At 45.6% G+C, this 22,918-nt stretch overlaps 1 protein-coding gene and 1 long non-coding RNA gene across 9 annotated transcripts in view; one reads left to right on the forward strand and one right to left on the reverse strand.

Moving 5' to 3' along the window:
* Positions 1-3,725, forward strand: part of LOC141418223 (uncharacterized) — a 27,099-nt gene extending 23,374 nt beyond the window's left edge. For both annotated transcript variants that reach the window (XR_012442908.1, XR_012442907.1), the window contains exon 3: positions 798-3,725. This is a non-coding gene — a long non-coding RNA (uncharacterized lncRNA). The remainder of the gene's footprint in view (positions 1-797) is intronic.
* Positions 1-22,918, reverse strand: part of Znf507 (zinc finger protein 507) — a 35,641-nt gene that overhangs the window by 6,243 nt on the left and 6,480 nt on the right. For 5 of the 7 annotated variants that reach the window (XM_074058825.1, XM_020182052.2, XM_020182050.2 and 2 more), the window contains 5 exons: positions 19,784-21,894; positions 18,190-18,307; positions 14,251-14,365; positions 5,028-5,162; positions 1,484-4,901 (listed from right to left, as the gene is read on the reverse strand). In XM_074058825.1, the coding sequence (XP_073914926.1) occupies positions 4,535-4,901; positions 5,028-5,162; positions 14,251-14,365; positions 18,190-18,307; positions 19,784-21,892 (2,844 nt within the window). In that variant the 5' untranslated portion in view covers positions 21,893-21,894 and the 3' untranslated portion in view covers positions 1,484-4,534. The other 2 variants (XM_074058827.1, XM_074058826.1) reach the window with 2 other exon arrangements.

A 22,918-nucleotide genomic window follows, 5' to 3' on the forward strand; every position in this document is an offset into this window, starting at 1 on the left:
AGAGGACTGGTGGAGCAGCTTGAGTTGGTAAAGTGCCTACCTAGCAAGGATGAGGCCCAGAGTTCAAATCCCAGTACCACCAACCACTGCCCCACTCCCCACCACCAAACAAAAACCAAAATTACAGAAGAAGAAACAGTGTAATTCCTTATGAAACGCTGCTAGACTAGAAGAATCTTTACAAAAAGCTGTTTTGCAGTTTTAAACTGTGAGTGATGATGCCATTGTTTTAACTTGGAGGTCAGCAGGCTTTTTCTATCAGATAGTAAATAATTTGGGCTTTGTGGACCACATGGTCTGTCATTCACAAGGACACTGTACTGCTGCTGTACCTTAAAAAGAGCCAGACGTGACCCCTGAACAGATGGGTGTGCCTGTGCTCCAGTAAAACTTTATTTATAAAAACAGGAGACTGGATGTAAAGTGAGGGCCACAGCTTGCCAGTCTCTTCTGTACCGTGGCACCCAAGACAAGCAGAATATAGGCCACATGGGGAATTAAACATGTACCAGCCCCAATTAAAAAAAAAAAACAGGTGTACTGAGGTTCAGCTATGAGATGGCCCCAAAGGCTCATGTGTTCCAGGCTAGATGGGGAAGTGACTGGTGCCTCATCAGTGGATCAATCTGTTGATGGATTCATCTACTGATGGCCTTTCTAGGAGGTGGTGGTAACTAGGAGAGGAGGCTGCCTGGAGGAAGCAGGCCTCCCTCCCCTGCCTCCTGGCCACCATGAAGTAAGCAGTGTCTTCTGCCACATGCTAACCCCCAACATGACATACTTCTGCCTCATTTCAGGCACAAAGTGATGGTGCCGGCTGGCCGTGGACTGAAACTGTGAGCGCAGAGAAACCTTTCCCTTAGTAAGTTGCTCTTCTCCACCAGTCAAAGCTAATAAGGTGCAGCTCTCACCTCAACTTTAATGTTTATCCCAGTGCATCAAAAACACCATTGTTTTCGCACACAATCAATATAAAGACCCAGACGCTTTACAGTTCTTTGCACTAAATCTGTCCGATTTCAAGTGCTCAGTAGTCACTTGTGGCTATGGCAACCAAACTGAAGCACTTGTCCCAATTTGGAGCTGGGTGGCACAGTGTGAGATGCGATCATGTCATCCCACAGCAGCAGGGACCAAGGACTAAGTGCTACTGGCAGGAGACGTGGCCTGAGCTACTTGAAGATGAGACGAGATGGCCTAGGACCCTAGGGTGCAGTCAGGCAGTGGGAGCGTCCCTGGCCAGTGCAACCAATCTGATGTCCAAAGACGCTGGGAGAGACCCCGGGGTGATGGAAGGTTGGGCTCATTCCTGTAACCTCAGTAAAGAACGCTAAGTGTCATGTAGAACCGGAGGGTCTTCAGCCCTGACACTCAGAACAGAAAGCACACAATCTAAACATGAGATCTGGAAGGCAGAGAGCTTGTTAGTGAGTGAGGATACAAATGAGCGTCTTGTGTGGTTAATAAAACACAGAGGCATGTGTTTTTAACAAAAAATTTATTACCAAAATACAATATTAAAGTCAATACATGACAAACTCCTGTAAAGCAAAATAAATTACTCTAACATTGTACAGTATCTGCAAAGGTAGTAGAAGCGAGCGCTACCGACCTTGCTTCAGGTTCTCAACAGGTGGCTGTCCTACCATGAGCGCGCTCCTGGAGTTTCGGCTTTTAAGGCATGCAGCTCCATGTGCAGGATAATTTTACAAAATGCAAATCATCCTATTTTCATAAGATACAGTGTCAGAATTAATCAGAGTCTGTACACGTCAGTGTTCCAGAAGACTTTATGCTTTGGCTAACGAAGCAACGTATAGTGTTACACAATACTTATTTCTTAAAAAAATACATGTATTCACGCTCATGAATATCAACCTCAAATCTCAATTAAATATGCGTCCTAGAGTAGTACTCAGAGCACCTTGCTGTACAATACGAAGATTAAATACGTGTCTGTGAAAACTACAAGCTAAGTCTCAATGACAGGCCTGCTGCCCTTGTCAAGCCAGTCCTCCTCGGGAACATACAATGTAAACAGATGGCCACTTGCTTCATGAGAAAAACAGAGGGATCACTGACAGACCTGTCACACAAGGCTCCAGCCAGTGTCACTGCCTGGCAGGTGGAGCCACAGAACACAGTGTGCACGCCAAGCAGGGTTGAGCACGGTGCTGCTGGGACACTGGTGATACCAGCCACGTTGGGATTGTTAGAGAAGGGGAAAAAGCACGAAGCCCCGAAGGGCACAATTCACAGTGGACAGAAGCATCGCCTCCAGTGCTAACCTTTCCCAAACCCAGCAAGTTCCCTTTAAAAACTACTTCCACTGTCAAGTCTTTGAACTTTAGGTTTCAGAGCAGAAAACAAATTGCATGAGCTTTGTACGGCAACAGGTCTCGAGGTGATGAACTCACTCCTAGAAACTCCTTTATCCTACAGGTTATCTTTAATAACGAGCATATTTAAGCTTCAGTATTACTCGTAGAAAGCTCAACTGTTCTCGAAGACACTGTCTACAGCTTGCCGTGGAGGAGCACGGGACTGCAGAGCATCCCTGGTGCAGGGACGGCCTCTCCCACGCCAGAGGACAGCTTAGGACACTGCAAAGCCAGGGTCAGGTGACAGTTCAAATCATGATCCCAACAGAAAATTTAAGCAATAATCAGTGGAGGGGATTTAAGGAAACTGAGAAAGGTAATTTACAAAGTTGCACTGTTGAAACTATTATTTTCCAAATGATTACCTAAAATTAAAGGATAAGAAGTTTTTATAAGGAAACAAGGAGTCAGAGTAACCGCAATGAGAAACTGATCTGTGATACGAGTAGCAACAGTAAGTGATAAAATGGAACCGTTTTAAGTTATTTTATTTGAATTTAAAGTTAAATGTAAATGCTTCAATCCTGAAAATAGGAAAAAAATGCACTTAAGTCCACATACAGTGGATTTGGGGGAATATAATTTAGTATATATAAATTCACTGCACCCTTTTAAAAACCATGTGTCAGAAATGGATTAACTTTCACAAATAAATTAAAGCTACCTAAATCAAAGAGCTGCAAAGTTATGGTCAATTCTGTTTGCTTAAATATCATCATCAAAACGAGACTTAAAAAAAACCCCACAAAACCCAAATCCAACCATGTTTCAACATGTCTGGCACCACTTCCACAGCTCCTATGCTGTTGTAACCAGTAATTCATGTCATTCGTACTGGACTCAGGAACAAAATTCCCTCCTAACGTGTCCACTGACTACCCCACTCACAGCCTGGACTCTGGACGATGGCACTGCTGGCCATCAGCCTTCTGACCCGGAGGCAGAGTTTACTTTCACAAAGCCACGCGTAAACTAGTGACCAGAACTAGACACAACACCCTGTTTTCTCCGCCCTCTGAAGCAGCTGTCCTTCAAACACGTAGTTAGTGAGATAATGGCACTTTCAGGCGCCTTTCCTGTCTTCTTACACTCAATTTGCCAAATGCTGTTTGTCATCAGTATTTCTGCAGCCAATCTTATTTTTACCATATCGTAGGGAGGCTTGGTGATTCCTCTTCTGCTGAATATAACTAACTAGACTCCAAGAAGAAAAATTTCAACAGCAGTACTAACTTCAAGAGGCTTCTGAATTTTATCGCTTCTCCAAGTAATTTGTTTTTGAGACAGGCTCTCACTATGTAGCCCAGGCTGGTCTTGAACTTGCAATCCTCCAGCCGCAGCCTCCTCAGTGCTGGGATTACAGGTATCTCCCACCACACCCACCCTTCCAAGTGATTTTTATCTTATTATTCAAATTGTTTTCAAGGCCTGATGGTAAAATGCAAATCTTCGTATTTGGTTGCTTTAAGACTGTTTCAGATAACAAGTGAGTTTCACTCAGCAGAGGATTAGAGGGCATAGGTAACTATGGAGAAGTGTGCCCTGTTCTTTCAAGCACTCAGAAAAGAACCTCTGAGAAGTGCACTGTTTGAGTGCACCATTTCTTGAACTTGAGATTTGGTTTGAGTCTGGAAGGAATTCACTTAATTCCTTCTTTGCCAACAAGAGAGTCGCTATAAATTTCGGACAATATCTGACTTCTTTAATGTCTACTTTTCCTTTTCAGGGAGTAAGGACACACCCGAAGTTAAGAGTGAGATAGATTCCTATGAGGTTAGGGGAGCCCTGCACTTGTGTCCTTGTTCACTCTTGGTGACAACAGAACCCCCTCTATGAGCTGCCCCTTCCCAGCAGAGGCCTGTCTAGTGAGCACACAGTGCGACACTCTGAGGACAGTGGTGCTCAATGACAAGTGTCAGAAGACTCCTGAAAAGCCCTTCGTAACTCATCACTACGTTTGCTTCATTTCTAGTGGAATAAGCTGTGATCATAAACACACAAGGTCAACACAGGATTACATTTCTGCTGCCTCCTCGACCTGCTCCCCTCCCTCAAAATATTACGAATCCTCACTGCTTATTTGTTTGGAAGCTGTCTCATTGCAAGTGTGGTTCCATGGCCACGCCCGCTGGTTCTGTGTGTGGTGTGGTGGGCTAGGCCGTGGGCAGAGCTGGGCTGGGGTCTTTGTTGAGGATGATATTGACAATCTCGCCTTCATGCTCTTTCATGTGATCCAAGAGGTTTTCTTTGCTGGTTGACTCAAAACCGCAAATGCAGCAACAGAAGAGTAAAACACAGTACTCCATCCCGGGAGGGGCCAGACTGGAGGCCTTTTCTAAACTAGATGAGGTATTGCTTGTTGGGCTCAGTTTCACTTTCTCAGTGGGATCCATGACATCACCAGGGGCTTGGGAAGTCAGCTCCGAGGACACCACCATGTGTTCTGAACTTCCACCCACCGGACCGGCTCTCTCTTCACTGCTGTTGAACAGAGTTTTCCCAGCGGACTTCCCCAGAACTCTTCAAAACAAAAGAAAACATAACAAAACACACCAAGTCTTGAGTGGGCCGCCCTGCAGGATGAGTAGACTCAATCCTAACTTTAATGTACAGATAGCAACAAAGGGAGAGGGGAGGAACAAATACCTGCTGCTCTGTGAAATTGCATCATTAATTGCCTTGTTGACTTGCTCGTAGTTGTAATTCTGGTCACTCGCATGCTTCCACATGTGTGACTTCAAGGAAGGAGGATGGCTACAGACGTACCCGCATAAAGAACATCTGGAAGATAGGAGTGAGGAAACTCAGAGCTCTCACACTGTTCAGACGGTCACAGTGCCCACACCACTCCTGAGGCTCTGCTAGATAGACAACATCTTGCTCAACCAAGACAGACAGGTTGTGAGACACAGAGTGATGTGACAGAGGCCCTAGAATGGAGGTGGCACGATCAGTCACAAGGGAAGGCAGTCTCAGGCAAACTCCTGACCACTTACAGCTATTACAAGAGCTGCAAGGACTTCTAACTCAGTAGAAGTCTTTGTGCTAAATTCTTTAGCCACACACAAGGAAAAATATGAAAATGAATATCACACACCATCCTATTTCTTAATCAAGAAAGCAAAAGGGAATTAAGTGGTTTTTCAATATGAATTCTGCAGTTACTTGCAAAGCCACAGAAGATGGAAGTAGATTTCCTGTATAAAACACATGACTTAATGATCTTAAGTGCTTGCCTTAGTGTGGTTTATGTGTCACTACTGATGAGTCGATATTGGGTCCACAGCTGAAACCAGCGTCCACGGCTTGTGCTGAACAACTCTGTAGTGTTACGGATGCACTAGGACAGGAACATACTCAATGGTCTCACTGTTCTAAAAACCCCTTGTGCTTTACCTATGCGCCCTCCCTCCTGCTCTAGAATTCCTGGAAACTGCATCTTTTTTTTTTTTTTGGAGACAGGGTCTTGTTATGTAGCCCAAGCTGGCCTCGAACTTGAGATCCTCCTGCTTCAGTCTCCTTAGTGCTGGGATTATAGGTGTGCACCTTGTTGCTGTCCCATCCTTTTGTCTTTTCCAGAATGTCATATAATTGGAGTCACAGCAGATGCAATTAAGGTCCCTCTGCGTCTCTTAGTGGCATGACAGTGCTTTCTTGTGAACAAACCATGGGTTATTATCCAGTCACCTACTGAAGGACATCTCGGCTGCTTCCAGTTTCTGCAGTTACGAGTAAACCTGCTATGAAATCATGTGCAGATTTTGTGTGCATAAATATTTTTGTCATTTGAGTAAATGCCTAAGTGCACGATTACCAAACTGTGTTGTGAAACTGCCCCTGTTTTGAGGAAATTGCAAATGTACCTTTTCAGACATTTTCGTTACACACTTAATTACAAACTTAACAAATCAGAGAACTCATCTGAACTGTTCCCTACAAGAATGGTCAGCAAGTCTCATGGCGTAAGAGTAAATAAAGAATTAAGCACAGCAAACACTAAACTCTTATTCTGGCCCACCTCCGGCTGAAGACTGCGTGCAGCAGTACTTTTCATTACCCGTCCTGAGGCTCAGGCAAGGCCAAGGGTTTTGACCTTAAGAAATACCAGTTCTCTTAAATAGGCAGCTCCTGGTAGAACTTGCAAGGACTACAAACGTGAAAAGCCATTCAGTCCCATTCACAGCTGGGGACAAGCATCATGCTCGTGGGACTCATAGGATCCACAAAGGAGAAGTCTCGGCACGTTCCGGGTCAGGAGGGCTGAAGTCTGAGACCAACCTGGGCAAACAGTTCTTTTGGTCTTACCTCAAAAATACCTCATGCAAGAAGGGGCTATTGGCATGGCTCCAGTGCTAGAGTGCCTGCAAGCATAAAGCCCTGAGTTCAAACCCTAGTACTGCCAAAAAGGAAAATAAAACTCAACAACAAAGAAAGAGCAAGTCTGGTAAGATGTGAAAGGTGATGTGGAAAGTGGAACACAAAGGTTACACACGTGGGCATGAGCGCTCCAAAGAGCAGTTAGGAAATACCTAAAACTAAAGAAACAAAGCTACCCACGTTGCTACCTAAAGACATTCTTTTACTGTGCATAAGGACACACATGTAAGATGGATCACTGTGTGCGGTGTGGGCGTGGCTCAAGAGGTAGAGCACCTGCCTAGAAAGCTCCAGGCCCTGAGTTCAAACCCCAGTGCTGCCAAAAAGAAAAAAAGAAAATCCCTGTAATCAGGAACAGCAGTGTGTGTGTGTGTGTGTGTGTGTGTAACCCTCAGCCACTGCTCTTTCACAAGGCCATGGAAACAAAGTGGTTTATTTCATATCACAGAGCATTACACTGTAATTAAAATGAGCAGAGAACTAGCAAAGGACTAGACGAGTGAAAGAGGTAAAAGGCTTGAGTGCACACTGATCACGCTTACCAAGACCGATCATCAGCAGTGACAAGAAAGCAGAACAAAAAGATTTGTTTGGTACACTATGTAGATAGCTAAAGTAACAAAACAGCCATTTGAGCCAAGTGCTCGTGGCTCACATCTGTAATTAGCTACTTTGGAGGCTGAGATCAGGAGGATCAAGGTTCAAGGCCAGCCCAGGCACACAGTTCCTGAGACCCCCCAACTCTAAAATAACCAAAGGGTTGGAGGTGCAGGTTAAGCGGTAGAGCGCTGCTCATGAGTAGGAAGCCCTGAGTTTAGACCCCAGTACCACCAAATCATTTTTAACAAAGAAAAACTAACCTAAAGGTTGGGGTAGCAGCTTCCTGGGTAGAATGTCTGCCTAATACGTGTAAGGATCTGTGTTTTATACCCAGCACCACACACACACACACACACACACACACACACAGTCAGCCGAGTCTCTTTAAGACTTTATAAGGTGTAAGATTTTCTAGCTAGCACAACAGAATTATCACAATATTGGCCACACACACACACGAAACCCCAACTTATTTTGCCTGCTTGTATCTGTTTTTTGACAGCTCTCAGTAAATCTGTTTTCACTAACATCTTTATAGAAGGCCCAACATGGCAAATGCTGCCACCCTCAGCCATAAACTCTGGTGTGTGTCCATTACTCAGTTGCCATACTGTGGTGCGGGCTGCCTGTATATATGTGGACAGCCCCTGCCCGAGTCTCTCTGGAGAGACTCGATATGAAGTGTCCCCACAGGCCCATGGTGGACACTTGGTCCCCTGCTGGTGGCACCAGTGTGGGAGGTGTGGCACACTTGGAGGAAGTAGGTCACGGGCGCATGTCCTTAGGCTCTATCTTGCCTTGCCCTTTCCTGTATTCCCTTTCTCTGCTTTCTGGTGACCATGTTAACTGCTCTGCTCCCACATGCTGCCCCTGCTATGATGGTCTGACATTTCTACAACCCCGAGCTAAGCATATCTTTCCTCTCTGAAGCTGTTCCTGTCAGGTTAGTCACAGCAATGATAAAAATAATACAGAAGAGTGACTACGTATGGCACTGTGGCCAGCTACCCAGCTCCACGCTGGTCCAGGGGTGCCCACGAGTCTCCACCTGGTACTTCTCCCAAGTGCGATGCTGTACACAGGTCCAACACTTCCTGGTAACATCCAGTAGAAACACCGTCCTATTTCTGTCACCCAAAGGAGAAAGAAACAGACACGAAGTTTTGGTCTATAGGTTACTCATCTCCACACACACATCCGACCACTCCCTGCAGCTCCCGAGAATTCTGCACCCAGGATAAGCTATGGATGCCGCATACAGAAGTGTCCCCCGAAAGAAAAGTCAGTTCTATATAACCAGAGTTTCATTCTTTAAAAAAAAATTTCATTTATTCCTTACCGAGTACTTGGGGTGCCGGGTGAATGGCTTTATTTGTGGCTTTTTCCCGGCTTTCAAGAATTCATTATAAAACTGAGAGATGTACAGAAAGCAGCGATGAAAATAAACATCAGTCATAAATTTAGCAATAGTATAATGAATATTAACATTTCATGTATATATCCCAGTCTAAAATACAGGCATCAGTTTTATAAAATTGACACTGCACACCTGCTTCATTAATATTCCCAATGTAATTTACACTTTTAAAATGAAATACCGAATGGATGCCTAGCGTTCTATCACCGGACTGGTGCGATTCCCTGTTTCATGAAAATATCAACTCCAAAAATTGATTAACTGTCTTTGCGTAAGACATGCAGACACATGAATCCTCTGTCAGTCACCGGGAACACGGTCCGTAAGCTCTCATTTGTGTGCCAAGACACTGCTGGTGTCCTTTAGGGAACACAGTCACCCTGGTTGGAACTGCTCTGATCTGGAGGCTTGGTTAAATCCAGGTCAGATTTTTTTCTTTTTAATTTTTCTTTCTTTTTCTGGCAGTACTGGAGTTTGAACTCAGAGCCTCACACTTGCTAGGCAGGTGCCAGCAAATTTTTCTTTTTTTAACAAACATATTTCATGTATTTCCTATTACTACGGCTTCAGGTGGACAGCACTAAATCCTGTCTTTACCTATCATCTATCAATCTGTTCATCTACCCATCTATTCTCTCTCTTTCTCTCTCTCTCTCTGTGTCTCTCTCTCTCATTCATCCATCTGTATTGGGAATTGAACGCAGGGCCTTAGGACTGTTCTACCACCGAGCTCATCCTCAGCCCCTAAAATTAACACACATTTAAAATAAAAACTCTGTACAAAAAGATGGTAACTCTTCGACTGATCCTCTGCACTGAGGGAGCTCACCGGGGCTCACTAGCACCGTGCACGCTGTGGAGGAATGTGTCAGTCTGAGGACAGACAGAGAGGAATGAGGTGAGGCTGTCAAAACGGAGGGTGAGAAAAGCCTTTGCAGATGGTGTAACTATAAACCTGGACAATGGAACAGAACACTAAAGACTGCTACAAATATGAGGTAATTCATTAGGGCATAAAGCCTGTGAGAACATTCCAGAGATCAACAAAGCCTCCAGCTGCTTCTCCCACACATCTACACGTGGAAAGATGTTTTATTTTGAAACTCACCACACACAGTCGGAGCAGTAGAAGGTGTGTGCCGTTCAAACTAATGAGCAACTCTGCGCAGCACCTGCTACAGGAGCACTGCCACCACCTCAGGACCTCCTGTGCCCCCCATGACCTCGCGCCCCTTCTTCCCCAAAAGTAGCATCAACTTTTCACAATTTTTACTCTGCTGTTTCCTTGCTTTCTTAGCTTTACTGCTAGTTTGTCTCAACAACTGTCTGCATGTTTCTGAGTATAGCAGTAGCATCCAATGTCTGTAACTTGTTCCTCATTTTGCTTTAGTAGTTTTGAGATTTATCCACGTTAATTGGTCTGGGTTATTTAGTTTATGGGGGGCCTGCTCTTACTTTGCATTTGGCTTTTGCAATTTCTCAATTTCCCTGAAAGAAACCGCAGAGGTGAGGCACTTCCCAGTGGTTTCAGTGTCCAGCCAGCGCTGCGGTCATCTGCCTGGGAGTGTGGTTGTGGTCAACTCATCTGCTGCATGCCCATGGATGCTGAGTTTACACTGCTCAGTCAGCTTTTGTCTTGCTCTTGTCTTTTCAAATTTCTCTCTCCTATTCTACTGGGCAGACTTATGTCTCTAAGTTTTGCTGATTTGACTAATCAGTATCTTCTAATTGAAGAAGTTCTTCTAATCTCTTTGAAAGAGAGGAAAATGGTGGCAGAGCTAAGTGGTGTGCGGTATGCTTAGGGCTGGGGATGCAGCCCAGTGGTGGAGCACCTGCCCAGCACACATGGCCCTGGGTTTGATTCCAGAATCACAAAAACAAGAGTCACTGGGATGGAAGCCATTCTGAAGACACTAACAATGGTAGGTACTCACTCACGACAGGATCCAAGGTGGAAAAAAATACAGGAACAAACTGGTAAGGTTAACACTTTCTCAAAAGGACCTTCACCTGATGAGAGGAGCAGGAGTATTCCAGGAGAACTTCAAAGTCACCTAAGCTACCCTGGCTCCATTTGTACTTCCTGTTTAGCAATGTTTCCTGAAGCTGAAGTTTTTCTTTTTCCCACTTCCTTCCTCCTTACTGCCAGCACACAATCCTAAATGCAACAAACCACATTTTTCTCAGCTTAAAAAAAAACTACGAGACACTCCTGCAATATCACCTGCTGTATTTACTAATGGTGCCTACTGACCATGTCCTCACTTTTTACCTTCTTTCCTGAGGAACCATGCATTTTGTTGAGTCGGAAGATAAAGAGCGCAGATGGGGAAGGGGTTGGAGTGGTTTCCCACAGTCACTCACAGGGCACAAATCTGTGGTCCCGGCCTGGGAGTCTGAAGCAAGTACACTCCCTCCTGAGCCACTGACGTCTTTGAAGCAGTCAGACAGAGCACAGGGATGGCATCTCTCTTGTAAAATAAGCTACACCTGCCTATCCAGGAACAGTGTTATTCTGCTTCCAAAATGACAAGAGCCTATGAGCCTTTTCTTTTCCACTTCTGGTTACCGATGATTGAGAAGCATGAGGACAGAACCTGGGCTCAATAGCTATTAGCTACTGCGACTGGCTGCTGATAACATGTCTCAAATCCTGCCCGCAGCCTTAATTGTGCCCACTTTATAAATTACAGAAGCAGGCACAGGGGAGGAGGCAGTGTGCTCAAGGCCCTAAGCCCTGGCAGTGAGAGCTCAGACGGAGTGCAGGCCTGTGGGTCTCTAGAGACCACTGTACTGCACGAGATCACCCGAACGAGTTCAGTGAAGGACTGGAGCGGCCACACAGGGTGCGGAGGCACGAGAGAGGAAGAGGTCGCCACCGTGTAAAAATCTCCTCATTTTATGAGGAGCCCTCTGTGCCCCAGTACACAGGCCAGCATGCATCAGGGCATTCCTGCTCTAGAGGAGCTCTGGTACTGGTGGTCATGTCCCTTAACAAAACACAGAAGCGGAAATGCGCTGAGAAACCAAGCCTGAATTCTGACCACCAGTATACCAGGCAACAAAACTGAAGTAAGCCAGAAAAACCACTGTGACCCTTAGATTAAATCGGACACCAAGGTGGCCAGACATTCTAGTTCAGCCGATAGCAAAGGAAAAAAGCCCTAGAAAAACATGGTGAGAACGAGCTGCTCGATACTCTCAGGCGGCAAATCCCATGGAGACCAAGGAGGCTACCTGTGTAAAGTATGCCCTTGACCAAAGTGGAAAGGGTCTCAGGACTAGAAAATGAGACTCAGGAGATACTGCATCAAGAGGAGTCCCAGAAGGTGTTGCCCACTGATAGGAAGGTCCTAGAACAAATGACCAACCCTGCAAGTCGGATCTAAGAAAACACCCCGAAGATACAAGAGCTATAAAAATGAATCTTTAAGTTGTAAGACTTATCTGCTCAGGTAGACGCGACACCCTCTTCCATAGACTCAGAAATCAATCACCAACCTCCTCCAACAGTTAGGTTTATCCTAATTGTGTTCAGGTGGAGCGTCCCTCACCCAAAATGCCTGGGACAAGAAGTTCAGAGTTCGGATTTTTTAAAAAAAGTATTTGCATAGGAATAATAAGGTATCTTGGGTACAAGACACAAGTTGAAACACCAAATCCATTCATGTTTCATGCATACCTTATACGCACAGCTTGAAGATGTCACACTTTTTCTGGCAGCACTAGGGCCTGAGTTCACTTGCTAAGCAAGTGCTCCTACACTTCAGCCCTTTTGTGCTCTCAGTACTTTTTGATAAGGTCTTATGTTTTTGACCAGGGCCAGCCTGACACTGCAATCCTCCTTCCTACATCCACCTCCTGTGTAGCTGAGATTATAAGCATGCACCACCATGCTGGCTTATTTAGTGAGGTGAGGTCTCACTAACTTTTTGACTTGGATGACCTTGAACCCCAATCCTCCTGATCTCTACCTCCCGAGTAGCTAGAATTATGGGTGTGTGCCACCATGCCTGGTTCATACAATGTATTTTTTTAGTACATCCATGTTTTGGTTTACACTCACCACATGGAGTGGTAAGTCACGTGTGGGATTTTCCACTTGTGGCATCAGGCTGACACTTACCAAGTTTTGGATTTTGGAGCATTTTTCTTCCTTTTTTTAGGGCCTTGTGCACACCAGGCACGTGTTCCACCACTGAGCTATCGTCAGCCCAGGGAACTCTGGGTCAGGGATGCTCAGCCTGTATTGTGAGTTTTGTCTACTGTCTGTCTACAGCCCCAAGCTAGCAAGGACGGTGCTTTCTTTGTCTTGCATGGGATCTAAGGGTCCAGCACACCTCTCAGAATGCGGTGTTTGCTCAATGCGCCTCAATGAACCCAGAACAGTGTAATTCTAGACATGACTCTGGCATGCTGTGTCATGAAATTAAAGTGAAATTCCTCCTCCCATGAGGACTCCAGCATCCCCATCCCTGTCACGTGCTCCCAGACGCTTCCCAGTGTCCATGGAGGATGACACGCACACCACACCTGAGCTACTGTTAATACTGGCTTTTGCAGTATTCCTGAAAAAGTCTTTCATAGGGATCCTAATCCTGAAGATAACCTGCACTAAGATACTGACCTACTAATGAGAATGCCTGTATTTTGTCTACATACACAGACTCTGCTTTTGTGAAAAACCAAGTAAAAAATGTTATTTTACATGTGATAGCTACATATAACAGCTTAATTTTCAAAAACGGAATGTCTCATAGGGAATTTTACTGCTTTTAAATTTTAAGGACCTTCCTGTGTGGGAGTTGACATGAGTGGGAAGGAGGAGGATATGAGGAAAGGGTAAAGGATGGCAAATATAGTTGAAATATTATGTACTCGTGTTATGAAAATGGAAAATGAAACTATTCCTGTGGAAACTATTCCAGGAATGGGGGGAGAGGGGATAAAGGAGAATGATCAAGGGGATATTCAACTATGATATGTTGTAAGAATTTTTGTAAATGTCATAATATACCTCCAGTATAACAATAATAATAAAAAGAAATTTAAGGAACTTTTGCTGGAAATAAAAGTTCCCAACCACCAATTACTGTGATGTATTCTAGAACAGCAAAGCCTCCTCTGGCATCTCACTCTCCCACTGAAATGAAAGCGTAAAGCAACTACAAATGCCACTGTTCTAAGATTCCAACCTAAAGCTCACACTCCTCACCAAACCTAAGGAGACCATGAATCAGTAGGTAAAGAAGACTCTTAACTCCTAACCTGTGTTTCAATGAGCACTAGAATTTTAAATTACTTCTAACTTACTTCTTCATTATAAATACACACACTGGACTGGAGGTGAGGCTCAAGAGGTCGAGCACCTGCTTCACAGGCATGAAATCCTGAGTTCAAACCCCAGTCCCACCAAAAAAACCAAACCAAACCAAACCAAAACCAGGTACTAGGTTCTGGAGACACCACACTTACCTGTACGGCTTATCGGAGTTGTGGATTCGCCTGTGGTTTCTGACACCAACGTAGGTTGTGCTCGTGTAGTCGCACACGTCACATCTGTACTGCTTCTGGGCTGAGGACTTATTCCCTAGGTAAAGTATTGGAGAGTTTCAGAGGCGTGTTTGGTCAGACTCACACAACAGCACTGGCACTCAAGAGTGAATGACTACTCCCACCACACTCACACCACACACATTAACAATTCAGTCAAGGTTCCTCACTGTTTAAAAGTGACAGGTCTGAAGTGGCCTCATGGATTCTGCTGCACCTAGACCAGCAGCAGATGCAGACTGAACATCACCTAACCTGTAAGCAAACACAGACTGGGCTGGTTTCTGCGTAACCTCATACAAAATTCTCAAGTACAACAAGCTTGCTTACAGCTGCCCTGCTGAGTGTGTAGGAGCTAAATTAACCAGAGACACACTGTTGATCTGCAGGGTGTTACTAGATCAATACCAGGTACAGTTTCTTACAGAAACCTGACTTTTCAGCAAGCTGTAATCTAATACTATAACACAGTGGCCACGAAGCATATACTGCAGAGTCAATATAAAAAGCCTAAAGGTTTTCCACCCTGTGGGCTTCTTTGGTTTATATATTACTAAGTGGCAGCTGTCAACTCAACCTGGGAGGAAAGAAGTGCCAGCAGAAAGTGCTGCATGATACAGAACAATGACCTGCAGTGACCTGCCAGTCACAGGGACAGAAGTTATGAAAGGAAGGGAGGGTGGATCCAAGGAGACAGGCGGCGTTACCTACAGGCTGCATGGTCAAGGGTAGCGGTTCAAGTTAAGGGCCTGACCAGTATGGCACTGTCTCCGGCAGCTGTTCTGGGCTTTCTCTACCATTCCATCAGCACAGGGTCTCCATCCTGACTCCTCCACATTCAGAAGCAAAGTGAGAGTGGAAGCTCCAGAACTGGGAAGAGCTGGAGAGCCCAGTGAGCCTGGAGGAAAAGAAGCTTGGGGAGCCCACTGGGACAGACAGCCCAGCAGTAAAATGGTGTACTAAAGGAAGCCCACCGAAATTCCAGAAAAGAAAAGCTGAAAGTTAAATTTAAGCTTTCTAAAACTGAAATTTTCTTTGGCTAATAATTACTGCCAAGCAAAACAAAATGTACTAATTTCCTGGTATAAATCTGTAACATTAATACACACACTTATCATAATTATAATCTAAGTATTGCTCTTAATTGGTAGGTTAAAAACTTGGACTTGAATATAAATGGCACTGTTCCAAATAGAGCTTTAAAAAAAAAAACCGAAAAAATGAACTGTGAAATATTGGATAACGGTTTTGTGTGAGAAACAGTGCGGATCAATAACAACTAATAAAACTGACAGATGGAAAAACCCAATATAACACAGAATGAAGGCCAGTGCTACTTCAAGCAAATGCTTTTAACAAATCTAAAGACTGAATCTAAAGTTTAAAAACATGGGCTTGGTCCTTGCTCAGCCACGTAGGACCAGTGTCATCACGGGTGAATCATTTTAGCTTGTGAGAGGTCAGGCTGTTTATGCACAACATGGAAAGACTAGAAGCTTGCAGCATGGGTCAGCAAGTCCTGTTTTTCCTCAGCGAGGTGTGAACACCGCACATTCAGGTGAGCCACTGCCCTACGCTCACCTGTGAATTTCTGAAGGCAAGGGCCTGTCTGTGTGCTTTACACTGCATCCCCAGGGCTTGGCACACTGCAGGCTTCCAAGAAAGGTGAAATTAATGAAATGTCATGAAGAAACACCACAAGAAAGGGCCTTGCCTGCGGCTCTTGTTAGGGCACCTGTCCAGTTCTGACTTCCTCACTGGGCTAGGTCTCTCAAAGGCAGGACGCCCTTCCTTCACTTTTAGCACCTGGCACAGCACCATGCCACTCTTCTGGCTGAACAAGTTTGCGCAGTGCCTTTACTGGGCCTCTGTGTCAAAAGCGTGGCTGAAGGTGTATGTGCAGTAAAGCTGGGCAGAGACTGGAGCCACAGAGCCATATGTGTCCTCTCTGCTTAAGCAATTTACTACACAGTTGAAGTTTTAACAAAAATTAACTTTTCACGTTCTTTGTGAGCTAAAAATTTGCTCTACAGTCTGTTAACCAGATTTCAAAATATCTAACACTGAATGAATGAAGTGCCTGCCCAGGACTAAGTATGCAGAAAGAGGCCAGGGTGTGAGCTGCTCTACCACTGTGTCAGAATAGTGAATGGAGACAAGTGGGAGTTGAAAGCAAAGCGAGGGCTGGAGGTGCAGATCAGCAGCAGAACACTTGCTCGCCCCGCATACATGAGGCCCAAGGTTCCATCTGCAGCACCAAAGGGGGAAAAAAGCATGATAAACAATGTAAAATCAATACATCTAACTCCAAGACCAAGAGTAAAATCCACGAAGAAAAGATGCCACAAAATGGAATATAGTGGACAGGGACCAATACTGCAAAGTTTGGAATGACTATTTTAAATTTTCAGCTGATATTTTAATCTTTTTATTAAAATACTGACTTTAGGACTGGAGGTGTGGCTCAAGTGGTGGGGCATCGGCCTAGCAAGCACAAGGCCCTGAATTCAAACCCCAGTACTGCCAAAACCAAAAAACTGGATTAAATTAGCAACTTTAATCTGTTAACCCACGTGGGCAGTTTCAAATGTTCCCTTTTCAAGAGTGCTGGAAAAGAGACATCCCAGCACAGGTATTAACTGCAGGTGGCGCTACTGAGTAGCACACACTTCATTCCCTCCCTCCGGATTTATGGTCCCGTAACTTCTAAAGTCTGAATGTGTCTTTTAAAGGGATATGGAGACATAATGAATTAAAACAAAAGGAGGCTCCTAAGGCTATTGTGCAGAAATGAATCGAAGGTGCTTTAGCCCACCCATCTATTGCAGAAACAGATGCCATGTCATAAACTCCTTTTGTTCTGGAGAGTTTTACAGGGGTGACATCTGTTTGACAAGGGAATTTCGTGCTACAGTGGTGTCACAATCAGTTCTCCCAGAAACAATGGAGAATCAGTTACACTTTCTGGGGTATAATTTAATGGAGCATTACGGTAAAACATTTCACTCTGCAGTTGTTTCTAACTTTAATTCTGAGGAAATCTGCAAAGAAAAGCCACCCCAATATGTTTTATTTCCCATAAACACTATGTACTGCACTGGGGACATTTAAAGTGTGGCCATTGAAGTGAACTGATGCAGGCAGCACAGCTTACGACACTGTCCCTAATTCTCAGGATGAGCAATCCAGAGCTCTAATTAAATCTTTTCATTCTAATATTGCTATTGCCAGGAACTGGGCTGACTGGTACCTAACTAGTACGTAAAAGGACCGTGTGTGTGCTATGTTTAAGCAATGCAGATGGAATCTGGCAGTCTCATTTGCAGAGTAAGGCCCCAGCAGGAAGCCTCTGTAAGTCTGAGAAGGGGCTACCATCTGCAGAAGCTGTGTACTCAGTAGGTCGTCCTGCACTGGGAAAGGGGAAGGAGGCTGCCTCTCTGCCACAGCTTCTCTAGCTTGCTGGCATGTCGTCTTGGAGAGGTCAGTGCTCTAGCTTGGCTCTTATGGACAACAGAAATTCTCACTGTGCTATCTGCCTGCAGAGCTGACTGCAGGCCTTACTAACCCAGCACTTCTTGCCCAGGACCCAGTAAGCATTTATTTCATTTAGTTCTTGGAATTTTCTCGGGGTCACTCATACCCACAGTGTAAAATTAGAGAATATATGCTTTCATCCTGAAAATAACCCACAGGACAGCAAAGGGCCCTTTATACAGCACATGTGTCTGTGCTGAATACGCACAAGTGAGGGCCAAAGAGGGACAGATTGTGACCAAAGTACATCTCGTGCACATACGAAATGTCATAATGAAGCCCAGTGTCTTGTACAATTACTACACACTAAGTACAATGCACAGGTACCTTCCTGAATGCCTTTTCCCTCAGCTGCCTCACTGGACATCCTCGGCTCATTCGAAGTTGCTACTGACAAGGTGTCTGGAAGGCTGTGCTGTTCTCGCTCATGACTCCTCAGCTGGCTCTAAAAACAACGAGAAAATTAACACGTAGCTTTCAATGGACACGCACGTCCAATCACTGCAGGGCTAGGTACAGAGGGCTTGCTCGCTCTCTGGGCCTATGGCCCAGAGCACATTACCAGTGTCTTGAAGTCAAATCTGCTGAAAAGATGACTCGACACGTCCAGCAGTGTGCAAAAAGGAACACAGCAGGACAATCACAGCCTCATCAAAAAGGGAGCTCTTTTTTCACATGCTCTGAAAGCAAGCCACCACTATCTTAGGAGGTGTTTATGTGCTGCGCGTGCGTGCTTACTGAGCCGCTGGCAGACCCAGCCATGGAAGGAGCACAGGGTGCAGCATAAAGTAACACTGCCACAAAAATAAATCTTCATAGCTTCTGCCTTTGAACACCAGCTGTGTGCACCAGAGGATCTGGTAGAACTGCTCCTCTTTCCACCTCCCAAGTCAGGAGGACTAACGGCAGCAGCAAAAGAAACTCCCAGACACTTCTAGAACTTGCCTTTTGGATATGCTACTTGGAATTTCCAGTAAATCCCAGACAGAAAGGATCTTTTGTTCCTGATTACTTTTTTTTTTTTAACCACCAGCTAGACCCCAGACTCTATGGAGTCTGAAGGATAAGGTAAACACTACACTCTGTTGACTAAGATATACTTCTAGCATTTCAATCTAAACCAATGATTCAATGAATGCAAGTTTCCTTTAAAAGAATAAACATTTCGCATTAGCTGTTGGGTCAGCATGTAAGATGAAAAGCAACTAAATCATCCTTGAAAGCCTTTTGAGCTGCTGAGCATGGTGGTGCTCAGAGAGGCAGGAGGGTGGTAAGTCTGAGGCCAGCCTGAACTGCACTGCAAGACCCTGCTTCAAAAAAACAAGGGGTGGAGGTATAGCTCAGTGCTTGCCTAGCAAGGCTGTGGGTTTTATCCCCAGCAATGCAAAACACAAAACAAAGCAAATGACGACAAACGAATAAAAAACCCAAAGTCCCTGGAACTGCCTACTGAGCACAGCATACACGGATATTTTTCCACTGTACTGCCTTCCAGTAATGCTGGGACAGTCTGTTTTCCCTTCTGTAACGACACAAATCATGGCTGGTCGGTGGTATAGCCTCTGGCCATGTAAGATGAGAAATAATCTTTTTTCTATGTTGATGACATACACTTAAATGTGTGTACCATGTAAATGAAAGCTGACACTAAAAGATTACCCACTAACACATGAAGGTAATAAATAAAGAGGCTACTAAGGAGCCAGAGAGCAGGTCAGGGAAAGAGCTCTGGAGCAGAGACTCTGAAGGCCTAGATTTCAGCCTTATTTTCAGTTCTAATTAGTCGGGATCCCCTGGGCAAATCAGCAAACTTTTTTGGGTCTCATTTTCCTTATCTGTCAAACAAGATGGCTGGACTCCATCGCCAAAGTCCCTCCTCACTCAAGGTGTCCTCTGGCAGACATCTCAAGGCCACGCTCACCTTATAGTGAAAGGCCTCCTCACACTGCTTGCACTGGTAGATCCTCGCCTTACAGTGCTTGAGCATGTGGCTCTCCAGGTCTTTGCTGCTGTCAGCGATGTGCTCACAGATGGGACACTGGTAAGGCTGCCTCTGCCGATGGACACGAAGGTGCTGTTTGATGTAGCCCTTGTTACCACTTGTGTAGTGACACAGGCGGCAGCGGTAGGGCCTCTCGGCGTCAGGGATGTATTCTACTACACTGGATCCCAGCAGACCCGTGTCACTGTTGGGCTGGCACTGGGCATTGTCCTGCAGCTCTTTCAAAATGTCGTCATCTGAGGCGTTTTGGTCGGTCCTTTCTCTCAGCTTTTCAATCACAGTGAGCAGGGACCTGCTGATGCCTGTCTTCACCTGCCCATCTGGCAGCTCCTGCCCACCCTCCGGAAGTGCCGCCAAGGTAGAGGTGCTTTGGTTGAAGCTAGCTAGTCCATCCGAAGCATTTTTAAGTGGGGACATCATTTTCGAATATGCCGCCAATGGACGACCGACTTGCCTCTGTCCTGTGTCTGGATCTAGAAGGTTTACATCCCCACAGTGCCCGAGACTGGCTCTTGTCAGTTCTGCAGCTCTTATAGGCATTGTGACCAGAGCTTCTGCAGCCAACGAGTGCAGCCTAAGAGACTCCGAATTTGTCCTTCTGCGGCCGGGCGGGGCGTTCTCGTCAGTGGCCAGTGCTTTACTTACCAGCTCGGTGTCTTTCTTCTCAGGACTGCTCCAGCCTAAGATCAATCCCCCGAGGTCAACTGCACACTTATCAGCATGGTAAATGCCATCCGCTCCCCCACCCCCTGCTTGAACTTCTGTAGGGTTCAGGTCCTTCCCCTCATCCATTTCAGCACTCATGAGGAAATGCTTCTGTGGCAGGGTGTCCTCGGCACTCGGCAGCCGCTCCACGATCACGTTCACGTGGCCCTTCTTATTTGGGCTGCTGCTGATGATCTTCTGGGCTGATGAGAGGAGGCTGTCGGTCATCAGATGCTCCTCGGAGTCAGACAGCACCTCCGGCATCTCCTCCTCGTTAGGGTCGAGGGTAACTGAATGGCTGGGTTCCAAGGGAGATGAAGATGGTAATGGCTCTGAACTGCAAATCTGCACTTGCACTGACGGCCCGTTGTGGATGCTCAGTTCACTGTCTCCAATGGCGATGACCACTGCATCCACGCCACCTGGTGCTGTGGACACGGAAGATTCCAGCAAGCCCAGGGGCTCATTCTCGTTCTCAAAGATGGGATAGGAGCAGTCGACTTCGCCTGCATGCTTCCAGGCGTGTGTTTTCAACATCCTCTGCTGGCCACAGGTGTAACTGCAGAACAGGCACCGGTACATACCGTACTGCTCATACGCGTACCATTTTCTCCTGCCCATCTCCGCCACTGATGTGCTTTGGACACTGTGAGTTTGAGGACTGTCCACACTGACTGGGATGTCAGCAGCCTTGTCATTCTGTCTGTCTGCGGTTCTCTGACATAAGGGGTTGGGTGGGCCTCTGCACGGTGGGGCTTTGGACTGGGTGTGACTGTTGGCATCATTGTCATGGTCATTGACGACGTGGGCTTCAAGTTCCTCCTGGCTTTTGGATGTAATATGGCACTCTGAGCACATCAGTATCACCTCATTCTGCTGACCATGCTGCTTGATGTGATCCCTCAGCACAGAAAAAGAGGAAGACAGAAACTTACAAAGGCTACACTGGTATGACATAGCCTTGCCGTCGTTTCGGGCCAGAGTGTCCGGGGGAGAGTTAGCTGGTGACAGCTCAGCCTTCCCAGTGTTGGCTGCAGATGACTGAGCTACTTTAGCTGGAATCGCACAGTCTTCTGGGGTTCCCAGAGAGCATGCTGTGGCACTGGAACGTGAGCGTTTTTTCCCAATTAGAAGACATTTTTGGGACTTTTCATGCCCTACTATCTTGCTTAGTTTCTGGATGACATGGATTAAAGGGTCGGTTTTAGCTTTTTGTGGCTCATCAATTTCCAGTGAGGGACTGAGGATGCCTTCAGCAGTCAACACAGCTTCCTGTTCCCCAATATCCGGCACCAACATGGTGACACTGCTGCTTTCTTCCATATCTGAAAGGATAAGGTATAGGAAAGTGCCAGGTTAAGTCTCAGGGATGTCACCTTACTGTCTAGGCTAATCTACATATTTTCTAAGCTGGGAGCTCCGTGTCAGTGTACCTGACTATCCCCGATGCAGACTTAATTCCTTAGGACTTCATTTTGGAACGCAATCTCCTATCTGGACTGGTGGAGGTCCTGTTATTCCTCACTTTATCCCTCTGTCTTCACTGACTTTGTCCTCTGTGGCGGTGGACCCAATCAGTACCCCCTTCCTTGTTAAAAACACAGCCATTCTCAGGGCCTGTGATCCTACCTCGAGTTACTGTACACCACCACCCTCTAAAGTCAATGTGATTTGATGTCATTCCTAAGAAACTTTTTTGTACCAAAACAGAACTTTAGATTTATTACTAAAAGCACAAATTTTTTTCCTCTACAAATCTTTGAAACTGAAAATTTAGTCATTTAACCCACTATAAAGAACACTGAAAATTTTTTTACAGGACACTGAATTTTGAGACGTCCTATAAAACTAAAACTAAATAAAAGCCATGATCCAGTTCCTTCTTGGACTTCCTTTGATTGGTTTTCTGAAGATAAACCACAAACTATGCAGTGGTTTTCCCCAGAGGTTACATTAGTGGTCAGCTGTTACTCATATCCACATTTAAGTACTTCTTCTTTCCTGAAAGGGAAAGGGGCATCAGAGAAGGAAGCTGTTGATATTCCCATAGTGTTTTAGGTTCAGAAGTGAACCATGTCCTTTGAAGAGATTATCTGCAGGTTCTAATGTTGCGCCATGGCCACGGAAGTCACCAAGCACCAAATGTCCACAAATCTTAGGGCCAGAGTGGTGGTGCATGCCTGTAAACCGAGCTACTAGGGAGGTAGAGACAGGTGGGTCAGGGTCAGAGGCTGGCCTAGGCAAAAGGGTGAGACCCTATCTGAAAAACAAACTAAAGCAAAAAGGGTTGGGAGTGTGGCTCAGGTAGTAGAGCAGCTGCCTAAGAACTGGAGGCCCTGAGTTCAAACC

This window comes from Castor canadensis, chromosome 16 (genome assembly GCF_047511655.1).
Source record: "Castor canadensis chromosome 16, mCasCan1.hap1v2, whole genome shotgun sequence".
In the NCBI taxonomy this organism is placed as follows: Eukaryota; Metazoa; Chordata; class Mammalia; order Rodentia; family Castoridae; genus Castor; species Castor canadensis.